The sequence below is a fragment of the Idiotropiscis lumnitzeri genome, chromosome 10 (genome assembly GCF_059441095.1).
Source record: "Idiotropiscis lumnitzeri isolate Australia: NSW breed Sydney's pygmy pipehorse chromosome 10, RoL_Ilum_1.0, whole genome shotgun sequence".
NCBI classification, from domain to species: Eukaryota; Metazoa; Chordata; class Actinopteri; order Syngnathiformes; family Syngnathidae; genus Idiotropiscis; species Idiotropiscis lumnitzeri.
The window spans coordinates 14,123,018-14,143,245 of NC_142400.1; the positions used below are offsets into that span (position 1 = coordinate 14,123,018).

Sequence of the window (20,228 nt, forward strand, 5' to 3'; positions counted from 1 at the left end):
TGGACGAAAGCAGTCTCGCTCGTCTCTGCGCCGTTTAATGGAGCTGTCAGAGTCCCGACCACAAGTGGAAACCATCCGTTCATCCACGCCACTCACAGAAAGCTTTTAAGTCCCCCGCTAATCATATGGACGCTGCGCTCTGTTATGCTCCATGAATACGGCTCAATAAAAGACAGGCCATGCGGTGAACCAGAGTTGTCAGGAATCTTCAGCCTTTGGAGTTTGCCGAGAAACCGCATCATTACAGTGGTGGCTTTTCCGAGCTCAAGCAGGTGTTTGTAATATTTACCAAGACTCACTCTGGCTGCATGTCTTCATCTATGCGCTATGAAGTGCCTCTTTTTCTTTCTTTTTTTTTAATGAACACCAAATGTAAAAGTACCCTTTGAAATGGTCAATTGTCGGAATTTTCCAAAACATCGGCTGACAAGCTTTAAATATTAAAGAGGCCTCTTGAAGCGTTTGCCTTCCAGCACTATTCAGCAGTTTACAAATCAGCTCATTTTATTTCTTTTTGAAACAAAACAAAATTTGTTGCTGAATGGTGTAGAAGTGTATGTCTCAGAGATATATAACGTACATACAGTTCATTTCCACTTTCAGGTGTGACAGAAAGGTGCCACATTTATGCCTGGCTTTGAAATCTGTAGCGAACATATGAGAGTGAATGAATATCTTTATTGATGAAGTCAGACCATGCCGTAACCACCTTTTGCTTCCCCTTTCAGAACTTCCTAGCAACCAGCAGTTGTCCCGAGATTGAGGGCTATCTGTATGTAAAGGAGGTGGGCCGAAAGTCGTGGAAGAAAGTTTACATGTTCCTGCGGCGCTCAGGACTTTACTGTTCTACAAAAGGAACGTCAAAGGTGACGCAAGTATTTTTGCATTTTTATTGCTTGACAATCGACAATTGTGTGTTCCTGCTCCAGTCAAAGCAGAGTAATTAATAGTTTTGAAAGCTAATAATGATCCCAGGCACATTTTTTTGTTTCTCTGCCAATCTCTGTGTAACTGAAGGCGCTTTCTGTCTGTCATCGTCTGACAAAAGAATTATTTGTCTCTTCAGGAGCCCAGACATCTCCATTTACTTGCAGACCTTGAAGACAGTAACATCTTCACTGTCATCACAGGCAAAAAGCAGCACGGTGCACCCACAGACTACGAGTTCTGTATCAAGGTGAGTGTCAGATAACAGAGGGGAGTTGGAGTGAAATATTAGGAGCAGAGGAACGATTCACCTCCGGTTGAACTCTCTCGCTCTACCATGCGTGCATTTATAAGATTCTGCTGCAGATCACTCTTCCTCTTCAAAATGCTTTTAATTGGTTTTGTTCTACATCATACAAACAACAGTTTTTTAGTGTTAATCTTTACTTTTCAAATACTGTTCTAATTCTGTGTTCACTCTGCAGCCCAATAAATGCAGAGGGGAGATCAAGGATTTAAGGATTCTGTGTGCTGAAGATGAACAAGGCAGAACATGTTGGATGACCGCCTTTAGATTGTTTAAGGTACAAGTGTTGTTTTGAGTGTGTCGATTGACGAACTGAGTACCGATATTTCATTTTTATGCTTTGTAGCAGCTTTTCAGCTTTGGTCCCTGACTCGGAATGTGTTTCTTCCCGGCTATTCAATCTTGAAACAAAAACAGATCCTGTCCTGTCATTCCATTGTGATTTACTTACTAAGATAAATAAAAAAAAAAAGAACAGACTGTAGTTTAGAACAACTAACCAAAAACAGAAAAAAAACAGCTCAACATTTTGACTTTACAACTAGAAATAGACAGACTTTTTTTTCAGGGCTGATACTGATACCGATGGAGCCGAAAAAAAAAATTAGCCTTTTTATTATTTCCCCTTATGAAATTGTAACAAAATGTTGTGGGAGCTCACGGGGTCATCAGCATGTCTTAAAAAGTAACATTTTACTTAAACAAGTAAATCCAGTAATTAAGGTATTCAATTGTTTCAAGATAACTGAAATGTTAAGCTTTTACTTTCCTTTTGGCTTCATTTAAAAAAAAAAACCAAAAGGTACAGAGAGGGTCAGTAGCATCTCACGTAACATTTACTGAAAATGTAAACAAATATAGCCCTGAAGTTAACAACGTTTTAAATTGAGCTCTTATTGGCAGTTGGATTTTTTTTCATTCGTAATATATCTACATATCTATATTTTCTTTTGTAAAATGCAGAATATCGATCTATCCCTATTCACGACTCGACCACAAGCAGCAGAGGCACTTTTACTTAGGCCTCAACAATCTTACAGTCAATGGGAAGTTAAGCGATGTCCACCGAGAGCATTCACAGAGATTGTCTCCCATCCCATAAAAAAAAATAAATAGACATCAACGTCATTACAATAAAACACCAACTGATTGTTAATTTTCCACGTATTTAGTCAAATGCCCATTCCTACTGACAGTCAGTGACGGACTAAAAAAATGATGACCGTTTCGGAAAGGCATCTGTATTTTATTGTCAGCAATGTAATGTCTTCATGTAGAAATCAAGTACTCATAAGAATGTATTAAATTGAATTAATTTCATTTTGTATCTCAGAAATAAAATACAAGAAAGATAATGCGAGTCATGTTGGAGGATCAGTTGACGAGTGCGGTCCAGTTAGTTTGCATGCCCACAACATGACGTTGCTAAAAAAAAAACAAAGCTTTCCTGCTGAACGTGTGCTCATCACTAACGACTACTGCGTTTTCTTTTCTTCACAGTACGGGAATATATTGTACCAGAATTATAAGATTCCCCAGCAAAGAAAAACTCTGCTTTCACACTTCTCAGCACCCGTGGTATGTTAGCCTCATTACAGAAGGAGCTAAAGCCTCTGAAATCTGACATCCATCACCTCTTAAGACTTAATTCCATTACTTTGAAATCCTGACAGATCAGATTCGCGTGTACTCCTCTTTTTGACTGCAACCTGTTTGTGGCCCTTCCCTCCCCCACAGCGAAGCGTGTCCGAGAACTCTCTGGTGGCGATGGATTTTTCAGGAACAATAGGCCGCGTAATCGACAACCCTGTGGAAGCTCAGAGCGCTGCCATGGAGGAAGGACACGCGTGGAGGGTGAGTCTCGGCCAGCGCTTGTTTCAAAGACCGTCCTCGCATTATATTGCCCTATACGCTCACATTTCAAATCTAAAATGCATTCAAAAGTTGTTTGAATTTTGAATAAGTACCGTACGTGTTTTACATGTTCAGTACTGTTTTTAATGTTGCTATTTTTTTTAAACACGGTTCAGTTATTTAACTTGTAAGTACAGTGAAATACATTTGCACTTTTCTTTTAAAACATTTAATACCATTTTCATCTAACTTTTATGCGCAGTACATAATTGAATCATATTTAGCTCAGTATTTTTATTTTTGTTTGAGCACACTGCAGCATAATCTCACATGACTAAATGTAGGTAATTTTTAGGAATAAAACTTCTGCCTACTGTCTGTGTGTTTGCATGTAAGTCATTATCTTGTGCTTGGAGAGTTGAAGTGTTTTTCAGGTGGTCGTTGGTGTCTAAGGCTTGAGAAACAGTCATTTACACTGCATCATAACTAATCCTGTTGGGTTTTCTTTGTATGTGACGTCTGACTCAGAAGAGGAATCACCGAATGAACATCTTAGGCTCCCACAGTCCATTGCATCACTCCTCACTCAACTCGGGTGAATGTGAAGCCGAACACAACAATGCAAATTCAATTTGGTTTCATTGAGTTTCTATTCAAAGTACTGTCGTCAATTTCACACCCGCAAATATTGTCTTCAGTCATCCACATAGCCCAGCTGTGGTTCCATGGCAGAATAACCAGAGAAGAATCCCATCGCATTATCCACCAACAGGGTCAAGTCGATGGGTAATTTAAAGAAATACACCCGTCATCGTTCACACGCTCAAAATGTGGAGCTGAAATTGCATTCTTATTTTCCAGGTTGTTTCTGCTACGGGTCAGCCAGAGCAACCCCAAGGCTTTTGTGCTCACGTTGTGCCATCACCAGAAAATCAAACATTTCCAGATACTACCGGTAGGCATGCTTGCATATTGGCTCTCAGTGTAAGTGTAAATGTTTGATACCAAAGCCAAACAAACAGTCACATGGCATATTTTGGAAACTTGTCATGTCTTCAGCCACATTTCCACCCGACAGTATGGAAGAACTTAAGAGTCGTGGTTGGTTGAAAATGGATATTTTCTTGCCTGGAATGAACAGGGTGTAGCCCGCCTCTCACTCAAAGTCAATCAGAAGAAACTTCAGCTCACTTAAATGAAGACAAACAGAAATGATGAAAGAATATTTATGAAACAATGGTTTGCAAAAACAATGTCACCATTTTAAATATGCGCATGTTCTAATTTGATTTAAAAGGGAAAGTCAAGTGAAACATTTTCTTCTCAATAATGTGTTCCTTACTGATTAATATTGCATTTGTAGGATAAGACTTAAGATTTAAAGTTCTTATCCTTTTGGGGGTGCGTACATTTTGTCTTGTACTGCAACTTGCTGTCGACTGAAAATGACATCACAGTGCCTAAAGGGCTCAGTTAACGACCAATCATGGCTCACCTGTTTTCTATGCTTTGGCATGTGACATTCCCAAAATGAGACCTTAAGCATTGTATTGTAATTTTCAGTCGACAACAAGTGGCAGTACAAAGCAAAATTAAGGCCCTCTGAGATGTTTTTTTTTTTTTTTAATTCACATATTGCAATGGAATTTTGTTACTTGACTTCTCCTTTAAAACACAAACATAAAAATATTTTCAACATGTTGCACTGGCTGGTAAGGAGATAATCTCTTTCATGGTGACCAGGGATAATTGCGCTACGTGCCCAAATTTAAACAATTATATAAATTTATTACATTTAGAAATATCACAGCGGCTTAAAATAAAATATTTGAGGGATCACATTTTGTAAATAAATTGTTGTACCTTTTAATGTGACTACACTGAAGAAATGACACAGTAACTCAACATACAAAAAAAATACATAGACAATGAAGAAAATGAAAATGTCAAATTGGGCCCAATTAGCTAGTTTGCAATATTCTTCTGGACTAGGCCATCTTAATATACAGCAACAATTCTTTTTCCAGATTCTCTGAGTTCAGTAATCAGAATTCCGCTATGAGAGTTCGACAGCAATCAAGCAACTAGCTAATCGGGCCTAATATGGACATTTTCATTTTGGGGTGTACTTGCTTTTGTTGTGTGTCAGTAAATGCACACTAAATAGAGTACATACAAGCTGTGCACTACATTTACATTTCCTCAGATAAAAAGATAATAATGTGAGCTTAAAGTCTTGACTTTTTGTCCTATTCCTACCTCTGCCCATCTGCTCGTCAGTGTGAAGAAGACGGCCAAGTCTTCTTCAGCCTTGACGACGGTGCCACCAAATTCACCGACCTGATCCAGTTGGTGGAGTTCTATCAACTCAACAGAGGAGTGCTGCCTTGTAAACTCAAACACCCATGCACCATTGTGGCCTTATGACACCTCCCATCATCTGACAAACCAGCCCTGCCATCGCAGCCCCTAACAACTCTCCCACCCACTTCCCCTCCTTTTGACTTGACTCTGCCCAAAGCAGAGCGAATGTTAATATTGCTTAATTCTTCTAAGAAGTTTGTGAATTGACTGGTGTTTGATTGTTGTTGTTGTTTTTTTTTTTGTTTCTATTATTATTGTTGATGCAAGTCTGCCAGATACTGCTGATTTATTGGCTTCCTTTTGGGGTGCGCTTGAATGTTACCGAATTACACGCAGAGTTGCGTTGTCGAGAGCAGAGAGAGGATGAAAATGAACACTGCCATTTGCGTCGATGCTTTTTGCAAAAAAAAAAAACTGGTCGTTGTTAAGCTGGGGACTCAGTGTCCCTCCAAGAATTGGAATCTCGCAACTCAAAAGTGAAGGCTGTCGCCCTCATGTGGACAATCAGCAGGACAATGAACACTCTCACATGTGGACCACTCTGCTCGTTGAGAACTGGAGTCTCGTTGGAACTTTTCTTGGCTTGTGTTGATTGTCTCTTTTTTTTTTTTTGTTTTGCACTCATCCAACTGGGAGTGGCCTTTGAGGGTGCTGGACTTCTCCATTGTTGGCATTATTTTTTTACTGTGAGATGGTGTTTACTGCCCTCTACTGTCGGAGGTATGTAAACACAAGACTAAACTCAGCATTGCAGCCAGAACAGAAAGAAAGAGTGATTTTTTTTTTTGTATTATTATTATTTTTTACATATATATATATATATATATATATAATTTTTAAGGAGGTGGTCTGGACAAATGAGTCTGAAGCAGGTGGTTTATTAACACTCTAGAAATGTTGAAACAGATTATTTTTTCAATTGGCCGACAATACAGAATATGTTTTGTCCTATTTCCTTCATTTACAAAGCGTTTTCATTTTGAAACCCATCCTTTTGCAATAGTCTTAACATTCTGAATGTCTGACTCTGTTCACTGTCCACAAACGCTGTCCAGTTGTTGGTAAATTCTACTTTGCCCATGAGATACTTTTCAGAAGAAATAAAATGCAAATAAGTGTCAGTTATGGACGAACTAAATATAACGTGTACATGTGTCTATTGGCGAGCGTTGCAACATTGTTTCTTTAAAAAAAAAAAAAACGCATTTTAGAGAACAGGCAAATTGTTAAGCTGGTCCCCACATAAGAAAACAATCAGGTGCTTTAGATCGTGTCCATTTCTTGTAAATCGACCTTTCCTCCAAACAATGTGAACAGTACAGTGCAGCCTTTGCCAAATGGACATCAGACTGATGACAACAGCCTGCCTTCCAAATCTCATGCAGCTGTTTTCTGCCACAAGTAATTTTGCAGATTTGGCTTACTATTGTACTGATAAACGTTCCTTGTTTTGCCCTGATTTAGATTTAAAATATTTTCAAGAACCTATGTCTGAATACATATAATTGACTTAAGCAGATATCCTCAAGCTCAGAACATTATAGTGATACTAAAGAAGGCCAGTATAAAAATATGACAGGAAGAAAAAACAATTTTTTTTTTTTTTTAACCTCCTATTTTGGCAGGTCTGCGTAAATCTAATGGACAAAATGATAAGAACACATCTCTGCCCGATAAGCAGCTGTGAAGAGATATGTCTCTGATGGTAAAAACGTGAAAATTATTGTAATTCACCTTCCGCATTTAAAGGCTCACAAACACTGCAAAGAATGTGTGAGTTAACTATAAATCAAATAATAGCGACTTGTGTTTTGTGTGACACGGATGAGGCTCAACAGAACACGCATCAAACTCTTTACTGAGTTTGTTTGCATGTTGCTTGTAGAAAAACATCACGCCTCAGATTTAATGATGGCTTTTCATAGTGTTTCAAACCCCCGCAGCTATTTGTGTTTATTTGGCTAAGTATGTTATCAATTAGAAAACTAAAATTACAACTCAGTGCCTTTAGATAAGGTCGGGATTTGTGTGTTTAGAATTATTTTTTTAAAACTGACTTGTTACATTTGGCTGAATTTGATGATACAACAAAGTCCAAGTAGTAGTCAATAGTCGCATATGGTTGATTTTTTTTTTTCTCATTGCACTTATTTTTTAATATTATCATATTATGACATAATGTAATCATGTTAAAAACCATCCCATTGATTTAAATTGAGTCACCCTCCATTGTCACGCAAGCAGTTTATTTTTTATTGTTTCCTGTTCGGAGACTCTTTGTCGACATTCACTCTTAACGTTGTTTAGTCTGAGTACCTCTGTTTGAATTTGTAACAGGTCATGAAAAATTTAACAGGCATTTTTTTTTTTGCTGCTGGTTGTCCTATGGTTTATTGAACAAATGATTTGCAGTATAGCCACACTATTGACACTCTGCATGCTCACAGTTATCTGAAATGCAATGATGAATCATTTTTTAAGTATTTGTTCAGCAAATATATGTATGTGGATGTGACGTACTGATCTACTTGAAAATTTTAGATTATTATTATTATTTTTTTTTTGCTCAGCGCTGTTCTGTAGTTGTTTTTTCATTACCGTGAAATGATTGAACAATCCGAGTTAATGTCCATTATATTGACATAGCATCTATTGACATACAATTTTTATTATGTATAATTGTTTTTATTGTTAGGATGGACTATTCAAAGAAAACAATTTCAAGACATGACGTTTTTAAGCACACTGGTATCCATAATGTCCGTGTCATTCCAATTGACGACAGGTGGAATACAAAGCATCAAGAATTCTGTTCTTTTAACCTATTAAATATATTATTCTTTTCGCCGATCTAAAAAACAAGAAACCCAAACTGTTTTAGTTTTTTTATGGCAAGATTGCTATTTCTTTTCATAATAATGACGTCAGGAAAAAGAACTAGGTTGATTCATAATGCCTTGAAAATATCACAACAGTGGTCACCAATCTTTTTTTCCACGCATGAGTCACACTTGCGTGTAATATTTCAAGGTATACATTTATGCTGAGATGCATTTTAAATCCCAATGTTTTTTTTTTTAAATAGATGCAAATCACGCAACTTGAAATAAAAAAAAATAAAAAAATTAAATCAATCAAGGAAATCTTCACGGGCAGGCCATCTCGTCGTTTTTGCATTTTGAAAAATACCATTCATGGTCGGTGAGTGCCTCCAACTTGGAGCATGAATATTTGGGTTTGATTGATGCAGTTTGAACCCAGCCTTGTTGAATGAATTGATGAAGCCTGCTCGAATTTAAGACAAAACTTCTTCTCTGACAGTGGCGCTCAACCACCGGGCCATGGATCCGTACCAGGCCTTTAGTCCAGGCCGTGGCGGGCCACCCAGATGGAAAAAAATAATAAAGTTTGCAGTTGACGTATGCCAAGATGCAAATTTTCTCAGTTGCATTATGCTAATATTAAACACACAAGTTAGCAAAATCAGTAACGATAGCACGTATAAAGCCTGCTTGTCGGTGAGCGCCAAATGATTGTGATCCCCCTGCAGTCGGAGCACACCCTTCAGTTCCTCTTTTTGAAAAAGGGGACCTTGGTCTGACAATCCAGAGGCTCTGTCCCCAATGTCCACCCGATGATGCATTCAAAAAAATGTTTCTTTGGATTTAATTAGCAATGTAACGTCAACCGGTTCCACACAATTTCATTTAAATGTGATGAATATTAGATGACTAAATTTCAACAAATGTTCTCAAATTACTACTACATTATATAGTTGTTGAATTCATTTAATACTATTATGTTGAATCTACTCAACAATGTTGAATTTCTTCATCATTGCGTTGAATTTATTCAACATCGCGTTGAATTTACATGCCATTCTTAGGTTGAATTTACCCGTTATTATTATATCGTATTTACTAAACAGGATTATGGACAAGTTAACATTACTTTTTATTTACTTACAACAATAAATTGTGTTAAATGTACTTAACACAAACTCGTTACAGCCTTTAACAAATTCCACAAAACTCAATTCAGGTTATTCATATTTACTTTATTTAAAGAAACAGGCCAAAACAGGGCATGTGCAAAATAAAAAAATAAATTCAAAGGTGTATTAGAGGTTACTAGTGTACTGCAGATGTAATCAGTAGATGAGCCCAAGGAGGAGTGGACAACCGTGTGCTCCGTCCGGCACACCCTGAAGCACCTCCACCCCATCTAAAATAAGGGGGACATCCTATGGGTCATCTGCGGGCTCCCGTCCTTCATGTTGGATGACATGTACCACAATGTCAATTTATGACTTGTTGATTGCATTTCAAGATCCACATCCTTGAAAAGAGGAAATCAGAACAATGTACTTGAGAAGAACTGTTTTAACAGTCATTGACTATGATTGTCTTAGTGTCACACTATTTTAAAAAGATATTTATAACAATTCAAAATGTTTCAAGATGATTATATTTTGGATAATGGTAAACATCTACAATTATGATGGAAAATTAGGACTAGAATATACTTTTGGTATGACATTGGTTCAGATTAGATTCAAATAACAGTTCTCCAATAATTATTTCAGATCTGAATTACAAATCTGGAACTCGTTTTGCAAATCACTGGACCAATCAACACCAAAAAGCACGCTGCCAATTTGCCACAGAAGAATCCCCATTTATTTTCATGTTTTATGATTTGTGAAATATTTAAGTGCCATGTTACATTGGAAGTCAATCAGTCTGTAATTTAGACACCGTACTGACTGACTTAGGAGTCATCCATAATCAATATATCAGATGATCAACATCATAGCTAACTGACATCACAGGCAGGCCAGATGAATTCAAAGGGGAGGGGGGGGGTTAATTAACATTTGATGGAGGCGGCGTATTATAATTTGCGTTTTATAATTCCTCCTTAACGAAACATTCTCGGTTCTATGTTTCACCTAGATCTACAAAATCTGGGAGGCATATGTAACAGCCCACAACAGAATTTCAGTGATTTCGTCAATCTTCATTAGCATACATACAAAAAATAGCACATCCAAACATGTTTATGTTTTAAGGACTTCCAGAGTGACAAGAAATATCTCCCATAAGCAAGGGTTGATGAGATAACGAAACAGGATCCGGCCAGCCCAGGCAGTGAGGAAAAATAAGGAAATCAAGTTAAGAAGTATTCAAATGATGTGCAAGGATATTCGTGTCTGTGGCCGAAATGGCCATGTGCTAACTTATAGTGCTTCAGGAGGTCATACCTTTTCAATGAAGTTGCCAAACATTCTTTGCATTTCCACATGACCTGAAAAAATGAAGAAAAGAACTATTAATAAATGCGTCCACATCTGTTTTAAAATATTAAAAACAAATACATTGTACCATAGGCAATGTGAAGCAACAAAGTGTCTTTTCTTATTATCACAGTAAAATGAATCATGCATCTATAATTAAAATGATAAATGTAATTATTTTAGTGGCACTGAATAACCAGCCACGAAACCGTGCATAAAATAAATGATCAGACTAAAACGAACATGACATCAGACCAACTCGCTGTCATCATCAGTGACCCTGACGCACTATTCCCAGACACCAGAACATCACTGATGGGAGGTCATCTGACACCTGTCGTAGACGACATGAGGCATCTGGATTTAATTGTTGCGACGCCAGCTGTTAGCTAGTTTAAAAACAAAAGGAAGATCAGTTTACAGAGAAATACATTCTTCTTATCGGCAAAACACTATCGCTGCTGTCCACAAACTCAACATAACAAAAACAAAACTGTTGTAGCTACCGACTTACCAGAAAATGGACGAAAAGTCCCCTGAGGACTCCAGACCAAGTGTTCGGTTCCGTTATGGCGCCGGCTTGACTCAAGCGCTTTAGCGGACCACCTGCCAGGGTTACTTTTAATTTTGTAAAAGTGACTGTCGTATACATTTTCAACATAAGTATATTACACATGAAATAATACATCAATTTTCCATTTTTTTGGAGTGTTGGTGCACACCTGTAAACTCCCACAATGTTATCTTTGGGCCCATCTTTCAGACATCAACTAACATTTTTCATATCTAAAAAAACACACACACTTTCAAAAACACAAAGAGTTCTTTTGTAGTTTTATTTTATTATACTATCCTTTCTCAATGGAAATTTTGAACTGAAATACACTATGCAAAATATTTTGGAAACTCAATAGCCAGCAGTAGCCTGTTCTGGAAAATGAATTTTCTTAAATGATCAAGCATTAGAAAGGACTGAGTGGACATCTTCATAATTTGGTTTGCCTGCAAGGAAGTTGATTTGTCGTAATTACCAATCAGAAGTAAATAGAAAATTGAACATGCTCAAATGACAGAAATACAGCACAGTCTGATTCTGGATAATGTGATCCATTAAAAGGGAAGTGAGACTTTGTCTACTTCCATTAATACAATTTATTGACAATTGTCTTACACACTGCTCTTCTTAATCTGGGACACTTCATACAAGTATGCAATAAATAACTTGGTCCCTTCGATATAATTGTACCTGGGAAGAAAGGAAAAATAAATACTTGGTTAAAACCGATCATTAATTTTTAATAAACAGTTACATTAATTAAAGTTTAATGAAGGCAAGGTACTACAATCAGGAATAAAATCAGGCTCTCAACTACTTTCCAAATTTTTACCTACGCAATCTGCTGTAATTATGAATGTGGTATGTGAAGGATGTTGGACACATACCTGCTTATTTTCTCATTCTGTGAGTGTAGACCATCGTCAAAGCCACCAATGGGCATCATGATGATACTTTTTCCAGTCACATCTTGGAAGGTTTTGGCAATAGGGATGGTCCCACCCTCACGGATCAAATCAGGATCCGTGTTGAAAACTGTAAAAAAGATCACACAAAAGATGTTACAGTATGTAAAAATAAATAAATAAATGTATTCCTCAATACACACCTATTTTGTATCAGATGATAAATATTTATTTCACTAATTGTAATAGAACAGTGCAGCAAATTTACATAAACATTTGGAAGCAAGGCTGTACAAATATTTGCCATTTTCAAGCTATTAGCTAACAGCATCAGTGTCAGAAAAGTACCACATTCTTCTGAACATTTTTGTGTACCTCTCTTGACGGCTGCTTTGCCGGCCTCATAGAGAAGATCTTGAGGATCAGCTATCCAAGGCTTTGCTCCAATCACCATTGTGACTTTTAGTTTGTTTGGACTCCTCCTCTTGGCAAACATTGATTGTAGGTACTCGGTGACCTGAGGTGAAGTGTCAATAAGGAAACGAGATGTTACTTGACAAGTGGAACTTATATATCTAATAAAGCAGACTCACCTGTTTGTTGACCATCGCAGGTTCCATATTAGGAACTTGTCTAATGGAGAATTTAGCAGTAACCTTAGCCGGAATGACGGTTTTAGTACCAGGGTCAGAGAAGGCTCCCTCAATGCCGTGGATGGAAACAGTAGGATAGCGCCACCTATGAGCCAACAAGTCCACCTACAGAACGCAAAGTCACTTTTAGTGGAGCATTCATCTTTCTTGATACAGTAATAGGCGGATTTATTCAAATTTGCCACCTTGTTATTGTACATGAGCTGACTGACACCAATCTTGCTCATGTAGTCGTCAAGGTCAAACTGGATATCTTGGTACATTTTCCATTCTTCATCAGATAGAGGAGCGACAGCCTCCCTGATCCCAGGAATCAAGATTTTACCACTTGGGCTAATAAGAGTGTCTGCGGAGTGAATAATAAGGATTTTAAGGTTTTGCCTTGCAAACCACCACTACATATTTACAATCAACAATGATCAGTGATACATGCACGGGAATTAGCAGAAATTGAATGCATTTTCTCGATTTCAAGATTCTTGTTGGGTTGGTTCAAACTATAAAATGAATTCTGTTGCTCTGTTCTTGCAATGCACAATGACAATAAAATTACATTTTCATTCCATTTCCATTAACTCACCAAGAATGCCAATGAGATCAGTCATTGGTTCAATTACAGTTCCTCCATAAACACCAGAATGTAAGTCTTGCTTTGGGCCTTCAACCTGCAAAGGTTAAAAGAGGTAATTAGGCAGTGTGTTTTTTGTTTTTTTGTCTCATAAATCTATGTGCTATTCTACAACCTCAGCAAAGAAATAGCAGTTGCCCCGAGTGCCGTAGGTTAGAGCTGGTTTTCTGCTGAGCCAACCACAGTCAGAAATAATGATGTAATCCACATCAGAGAAAAAAGTGTCTCTGTGAGAATGAATCATTGCGTCCAGACCGGTGGATCCATATTCCTCCATGCCCTCAAAGATGAATTTCACATTTACTGGTAATTCCTGGTGAGCAAAAATGAAAAAAAAAAGAAAAAAGGTAACATTACAAATGATTCAAGTTTTTAACATTCAACAAAAGAATGAGTGCAAGAGTGCAAGTAGAAAATTAAAATCCTGCCAATAGAGGAAGATTTGAGGGGAAAAAAATCAACCAGAGGATTTTTAGATACGTTCTGTCAAATACAAGTTTTATATCTTCTCTGGTTTTGCTCAGTCGTGCTTGTGGGTCCATATTGGTACTCTGACAAAAACAGAATATATCATTAAGACCATAAGAAAATAGAATAAAGATCATAAGGAATCATAAAGACTACGAGGTATGTGACTATTACTGATTCAAACGTTTACCGAAGACCAACACTTTAAAATGCACCTGGGGGTTGACTGTACTGTCCTGATACGCATATATTCTGCTCTGAAGGGATTTAATATTCATTGCAAATCCTTTTATGGCTATACGATAAAAGCTACTGGCAGATCATGAATGTTTTCTTTTCAAGGCAATCAAGAGTGCATGAGAAACCTCCCCTCTATTATAAGACAAACGTTTGAAAGGAAAGGTAAAACAATATTAGTGTCGGTAGTAAGGACAATGACCCACCATGTTGAGGGACATGTAAGCCTCCACAGCATGAATCCAAGCTAAAACTGGAGCTTTGTTGTCAGATGCTCCTCTGCCATATAGGTTACCTGTAAATACAAAAAGGCATAAATGCGAAAATTTATTTTCTATAGATTTTGGGCAATGTGTGTACTGCTGACATGTTTTATGTGCAGAACATAATATTTTCAAAGTAGGCTATATTCTGTGGCACCTTGAATTTATAGCCTTAAACGTTCTGAGAACAGACTCAGAACCCAGATCATGCATAGCTCCAAAGGCATTCCGTCAGACTGAAAAAAATGACGGATGATGAATGAGCAAATTTTAGTAAAATTTCCAGCTCTGCATATCGCAAATCAACTACTGAAATTAATGGAAATGCCATTAATCTGGTGCCCCCAATATCATGTTTTGTTATATTTTAATAAAGAAAAAATAGTACAATGGCAGAATGAAGAAAAATATAAAAGGACAATAAAACTGAATGTATAAAAATAAACTTTTTTTTTAAGTGTAATTAAGTTGAAAGTAATACACACCTTCACTATCGTATTTTTCTGTGTTAGGTCTTGAAATGCAAGGCCTAATGAATGCCATAGATATCCTGTACTCTCACACTTTAGCTGCCACAAGAAGCAGTACGGACCGTCTGTCTTTTTTGTTGCAGGGTTAATTAAAAAATCACTCTTCAATGTACCATAAAGGACAATTTAAAGTCTTCAATCATCCTATCATGGATGTTTTTTGAATGTAGGAGGAAACCGGAGCACCAAGAGAACATATTTTGCAACTGATATTTCATCGTTGATTGGCACAATATTTGTGCTTTTATATCCTGTAATTTAGAATGGTTATATCTTCTTTCATTTATTTTTATCCATGACATTTTGCCCAACAAAACATGAAAAGATGTTACCATTGAGTTCAGTTAGGTTGAATGGATCAGTTGCCCAGCCATCCTCAAGCTTTGCTGGTTGGACATCTGTATGACCGTAGATACACACGGTGTGTTTGTCGGAGTCATTCCCAAACTGAGCGGTCACAACTTTTGGCAACATTATGATCTGTCCATCAGGCAGCTGCAGATACAAACAGACTTGTCATTTAAATTTGCAATATTTTAGGGCAGCTCTGTGGGTTAGTTCTTAACAAGTCAGTGGGTCGGTTCTGGGTTTGAATCTCAGCATCCCTGTGAGGAGTTGGTATGTTTTCACTGTGCCCAATGGGTTTTCTCCTGGTGTAAATTGAATTAAAGAATCTAAAGGGACAACAGACGACAGTGTGAATGGTTGTCTATGAGATTTGCGACTAGTCCAGGGTGCACAAAATCAGTTGGGACAGGCGGCAGCTCACTCATAGCTCTAATGAGGAAATGCATGCATGTTCTGTAATAATAGTCGAGGGCCTACTCCCCAGTGGAGCTTTATGCCTCGCAATGCCTCTGGCACTGGAACTTTTGTCTGAAATGTTCATGTTCTCTGTTTTCTCAAGTGGGTTGTGTCAGTTTTTTACTCTCAAACTAACCTCTTGATTGCCAATGTCGATCAAGTTGACGATTCCTCCCATCTGCTGCAGCTTCTTTGCCGTCAGCTCCATCATGTGGTGTAATTCTGGTCTCCTGAGGCTGTTGCTGGAGTCACTTTCAACGGCAACCCATTCCCGTAGAGCCTAACATATAAATAAACATACGGAGGCATATTCAATGTTTCATTTCTCAGGTCTTGGATTTCTAAAGGTGGCAATGTGGATGTTTTACATTTCAAGTGCATATATCATATGTATGTTTGGTGAAACAAGTCCAGCGGTGGCAGTACATTCAAATGTGTGTGCCACTTAACCACAAACATGCAGCAATTGTTGTCTACTGCAGCGCCATCTAATCTGATTGGTCACTCACAAACTATTATTGTCGCTGATTTTATTTGTGCACCACATGCTGCGAGGTTGCTTTTGCATTAGTTATACACCACCAGGGATGCAATACTATAGTTAGCTGCCCATCCATAAAGATATTTTGTGAGTGGTCACATTTTGATTTGCATCAGATTGAAAATGAGCCAGTAACAGTTAGGACGACCTGAGATCGCAACATGGGCCCAAAAGTGATATTCTTTTCTTTACGATTGATTTTTTTTTTTTGTTACACTCATTCCCCTCAAATTGATAACTCAGAACAGGCTTTTATTTATATATTTTTTATTAATGTACAATAAGAGCAGGAACTTGGTTTTTACTGCCAAACAAAACATAAACCGAGGTGGTTTTTTTTTGTTTGTTTGTTTTTTGCTTAATTGCTTATTTCAATTCATGGCTTGTGTAATATTAGATTTATAACAAAGGTTTGTTTGACACACAATCTAAAGAAGTATTCCTTTGAAAATGTGTAATATCTTGGTTACAGTTTGCAGTAGTATATAATTGAATTGAATCAGTCTAAGAAGTGTTTGTAGTCAAAAATGAATGTTAAACTGTATAATATTGTTGACAACATAAATAATATTTTTTTATATAATGTAGCTCCTTTTTCATCGAAAGAGCTTGAGGTGTATCCCGTACAGTAAAAATGCATAATGCAATAATAATAATAATTTTGTGTGCGAGAGACTAAATAATAAAAAAAAAAATAAAAGACACTGTACCTCAACATACTCATCTTGGTGACTGTCCACATAGTTTGTTAGTCTGGAGTACTGGAAACATTGAACACTGGAGAAAAGCAGCATGATCAAGAGTACCCTTGGACGATTCATCTGATGAGATAGTTGAAATTGCATATTTTAAGAGAAAAGTTGATGATTTAGTTAATTAACTCCAGTGTTGTTTCTGTGTCTTCTAGCTCTTAAAAAATAAGTTGATTTGAGAAACAGATGGAAACACACCAGGCAGTACAGCATACTCACTTTTGGATGTTTCTTAATGCCAAAGTTAAATCAAGGACCGCTCTCCGCTTCCATTTGGACAGATTTGCTTTTTTGGGAGACATTTATATAGAGTCCAGCCCCACCCCACCCCACCCCACACACAACTCATATAAAACTCAAGTAAAACATTTCCTGACAGTGCCAAGAAAGCTGACTAATTATTTTTTTGGCTGACAAGCATAAGAGCAGAGGTTTACTCTATTGATCCTGCTACAAGAATTCACACCAGGGTTCAGCCGGAACAAAAACAATATGATGGATAAGCACATTCCTGCTTTTTGACTTCCAAGCAGCTCACAGTGGTCTATATTTATGACCGGTATTAAAAGGTGAAACTGTCCAAAGCAAATTGCTTCTCCTTCCCTGTTGCTCGGGAGACTTGAAGTCAGAAATGAAAAAGCGGCACGAAAACACTGACTGACAGCAGCACTTGGAAAATGTGTTTGTTTTTAGCAATGCAATGGGTTAAACACCAAAATGATAAAATAATACTACAACAACATCATGTGATTTATTTCTACAATGAAATGACAGACTTGTGGTACTGGATGAGCTGCTCATGGCTGAGTCTGTGACTCAGATGGTGGTTGATACTTTTTCGTCTAATTATCATAATTTTTTTTATCATTATTTTTTTTCATATCTGTAACGAGTAGACTCTTAGGATATCTGGTCTCAATTTTCTCATTATGAACACTTAACAATAACTGATGGTGAGTGACTACTTACTGTACTGCGTTATCAGCTGTTATCTTCCAAGACCACTACAATCCCTTACAGAGAAGTCCTCTGCAGCCCTCCAATGAAGAGTTGTACATTAGGGTAAAAAACTAAAAGTGGGTACAAAGCGCACCTTGATCCAGAGCTGAGGGACGAATGTTTGTTTTGTTTGTAACCAGAAGCATTTGAACATTTATCTGTTCAGTGTCCTCATGTGTCGGCCTTGTTTGTTTTTTGCCCCTGGCCCAGAGGATATTAACCCTTGTGTTGTCTTACAGGTCAAAATTTGACCCACTGCCAATTTTTAACTGTGGTATAAAAATACCTCGATCTTTTTTTCAACTTGAAATTTTATGACTTTTCCTAAGTAGACTATATCATTATATCATTAAATCTTAGGGGTCATTTTTAACCAGTGAAATATAAAAGCACCAGAAAAAAGATCAAAATCCATGCATATTCTCTCTAATACACGCACACAAACCCACACACACAGACAGACATACTTGCATTTTCGATCTGCAGATAATCCCATCACTTCATATAAACTCCCCCCCGACAAAAAAAAAACAGACTCAATATAGAGGATACCCTGAATCAAATTACCCCTAGTTGATTCCTTGCTAATGCCATGAGTAGAAATTTCACTGTCCAAAAGCTCCTGGGTGACATTTTCAGGAGCTCAGGAGGAGCAAGAGGATGAAGATGTTTTTGACGAGGAAGAAGGGAAGGAATGCGACCTAAAGGATGATGCATCCTCAGATAAAGAAGAGGAAATCCTTCAAGCTGAAAAAGACATTTTTGTCAAAGAAGAACAAGATTGCATGGTCCTCATCAGTTTCAAACTATAACCAGGGAAGAACAAAAATGCTACATATCATACGGATGACTCCAGTGCCAACAAGGTGTTTAGCTGCCCCTGTCCAAGAAATTGTATCCACCTTTCACCTGTTCATCACACCATACATTGAAAAAAATCAAAAGCCACAGCAGCCATTGTGGAAGATGTTCAGGTAGCTAAATCATTCCCTGATGCTCCTGAGGGTGCAGTTTGGTCAGTCAAAAAGAATAAGTTGCCAGTTCTGACCCCAGAAGTTGCAAAGCCCATTCTCATATTCGCGCATACTGTCCTCCATGAGCTAAAAAAAAAGTTGATGTTGAAAATTGTTCACAGAGTCAAACAACATTTTGTTTTGTGATGAGAGAAGCATAATTCACACTTCCTAAAATATATAAAATAATAATCTGTTGACAAAAAAGTTCCAGATTATTGACTTGTTTTTCCCTTTCAATATAACGACTTCAGAAGTAATTACTTCACATTTATATAATAGCAATAATAAACATTTTCTGTGAAGAAGAAAAAGTGTTATGACAATTGGTTTGTGGTAAAAAAGAAAATTAATAAATATAACAATGGTCACTTATGACGGTCTTTTTAATTGTGCAACAAAAACACATCCTAAAAATGAATTCAAGTGAGTTGAATTGATAAAAAAGTTGTTTCATCGTGCAAAATATGTTTTTTTTAAAATTTTATTTAAAATTGATATTATGCTTTATGTTGGGACTTTGGTATGGGTGGGTCTTTTTTTGACCCATAGGACAAGTGGGGTAAACAGAATGTAAGGATTGCACACGGTTACCCGTTGAGAGGCTGAAATCAGAGGATTTTAGTAATTTTGAATTTAAAAAAATGTCTTTTAAGCATTAATCAATTCTCAAAGTAGTACTCGATTATTTTGATCAGTTAGTTGTTGATTAATCAATTAAGTGTGACACCTGAATGTGAATCTGTCTCGGAGGCTGTGATTAAGTACAGTTACCTCACAGGTTCCACTGCATCCTAGGTTGGACGCAAGTGAACAAAGAAGTAACATTGGATGAAGCTGGAGTTTCATTTTGTCCAGCATTAGGTCTCAGCCCTTATTAAGAGAGTGCAATGAGTTTGGGAAGCGATGTGGTGTTTTGCCCGTCAAGGGTGCTTAGATGTTGGCCACATACTTAATAATATTACAAGTCACAGAGTTGATGCTGCTGACAAGGCGTCTGAGAGGTGCCCCTTTGTGTATTTTTGGAAGACCTTAAATGCCAGGAATGCTCTCCTGTGGATAAAGCCGACAATTAAGTATACTGTGTTGAAGGTACCTGACTTTTCATAACATATTGATCACACTGGCAAA

The 20,228-nt window shown here is 37.4% G+C and overlaps 2 protein-coding genes across 6 annotated transcripts in view; one reads left to right on the forward strand and one right to left on the reverse strand.

The window, feature by feature from the left end:
* The window catches only part of LOC148329438 (growth factor receptor-bound protein 10-like), a 68,018-nt gene extending 60,051 nt beyond the window's left edge, over nucleotides 1-7,967 (forward strand). For 2 of the 3 annotated variants that reach the window (XM_088306641.1, XM_088306643.1), the window contains 9 exons: nucleotides 729-866; nucleotides 1,067-1,177; nucleotides 1,413-1,511; nucleotides 2,735-2,812; nucleotides 2,972-3,088; nucleotides 3,617-3,683; nucleotides 3,787-3,874; nucleotides 3,950-4,043; nucleotides 5,369-7,967. In XM_088306641.1, coding sequence (XP_088162767.1) covers nucleotides 729-866; nucleotides 1,067-1,177; nucleotides 1,413-1,511; nucleotides 2,735-2,812; nucleotides 2,972-3,088; nucleotides 3,617-3,683; nucleotides 3,787-3,874; nucleotides 3,950-4,043; nucleotides 5,369-5,515 — 939 coding nt within the window. In that variant the 3' untranslated portion in view covers nucleotides 5,516-7,967. The remainder of the gene's footprint in view (nucleotides 1-728; nucleotides 867-1,066; nucleotides 1,178-1,412; nucleotides 1,512-2,734; nucleotides 2,813-2,971; nucleotides 3,089-3,616; nucleotides 3,684-3,786; nucleotides 3,875-3,949; nucleotides 4,044-5,368) is intronic. The other variant, XM_088306642.1, reaches the window with a different exon arrangement.
* A 1,527-nt stretch (nucleotides 7,968-9,494) lies between these two features.
* On the reverse strand, nucleotides 9,495-18,204 carry cndp1 (carnosine dipeptidase 1). 3 transcript variants are annotated; one of them, XM_088307142.1, is made up of 13 exons: nucleotides 17,305-17,404; nucleotides 17,044-17,154; nucleotides 15,929-16,072; nucleotides 15,321-15,483; nucleotides 14,402-14,490; nucleotides 13,606-13,803; nucleotides 13,443-13,527; nucleotides 13,048-13,208; nucleotides 12,803-12,967; nucleotides 12,585-12,726; nucleotides 12,192-12,339; nucleotides 10,716-10,759; nucleotides 9,495-9,790 (listed from the first exon to the last, which is right to left on the reverse strand). In XM_088307142.1, the coding sequence occupies exons 2-12, from the start codon at nucleotides 17,152-17,154 to the stop codon at nucleotides 10,720-10,722; spliced, it is 1,446 nt and encodes a 481-aa protein (XP_088163268.1). In that variant the 5' UTR covers nucleotides 17,305-17,404; the 3' UTR covers nucleotides 9,495-9,790; nucleotides 10,716-10,719. The 3 variants fall into 3 exon arrangements, with proteins under 3 accessions (XP_088163268.1, XP_088163267.1, XP_088163266.1); XM_088307141.1 differs by lacking the exons at nucleotides 9,495-9,790; nucleotides 10,716-10,759; nucleotides 17,305-17,404 and adding exons at nucleotides 11,571-11,994; nucleotides 18,055-18,204; XM_088307140.1 differs by lacking the exons at nucleotides 9,495-9,790; nucleotides 10,716-10,759 and adding an exon at nucleotides 11,571-11,994.
* Between the last annotated feature and the right edge of the window lie 2,024 nt (nucleotides 18,205-20,228).

Excerpts from the sequence above, each read along its gene's own strand:
- cndp1 (XM_088307141.1), bottom strand. The coding sequence starts at position 17,154 with ATGAATCGTCCAAGGGTACTCTTGATCATGCTGCTTTTCTCCAGTGTT. Across the intron at positions 13,528-13,605 it reads ACTGCTATTTCTTTGCTGAG|GTTGAAGGCCCAAAGCAAGA; the intron begins GTTGTAGAATAG and ends TAACCTTTGCAG. Across the intron at positions 13,209-13,442 it reads TGATCTCATTGGCATTCTTG|ACACTCTTATTAGCCCAAGT; the intron begins GTGAGTTAATGG and ends TTCACTCCGCAG.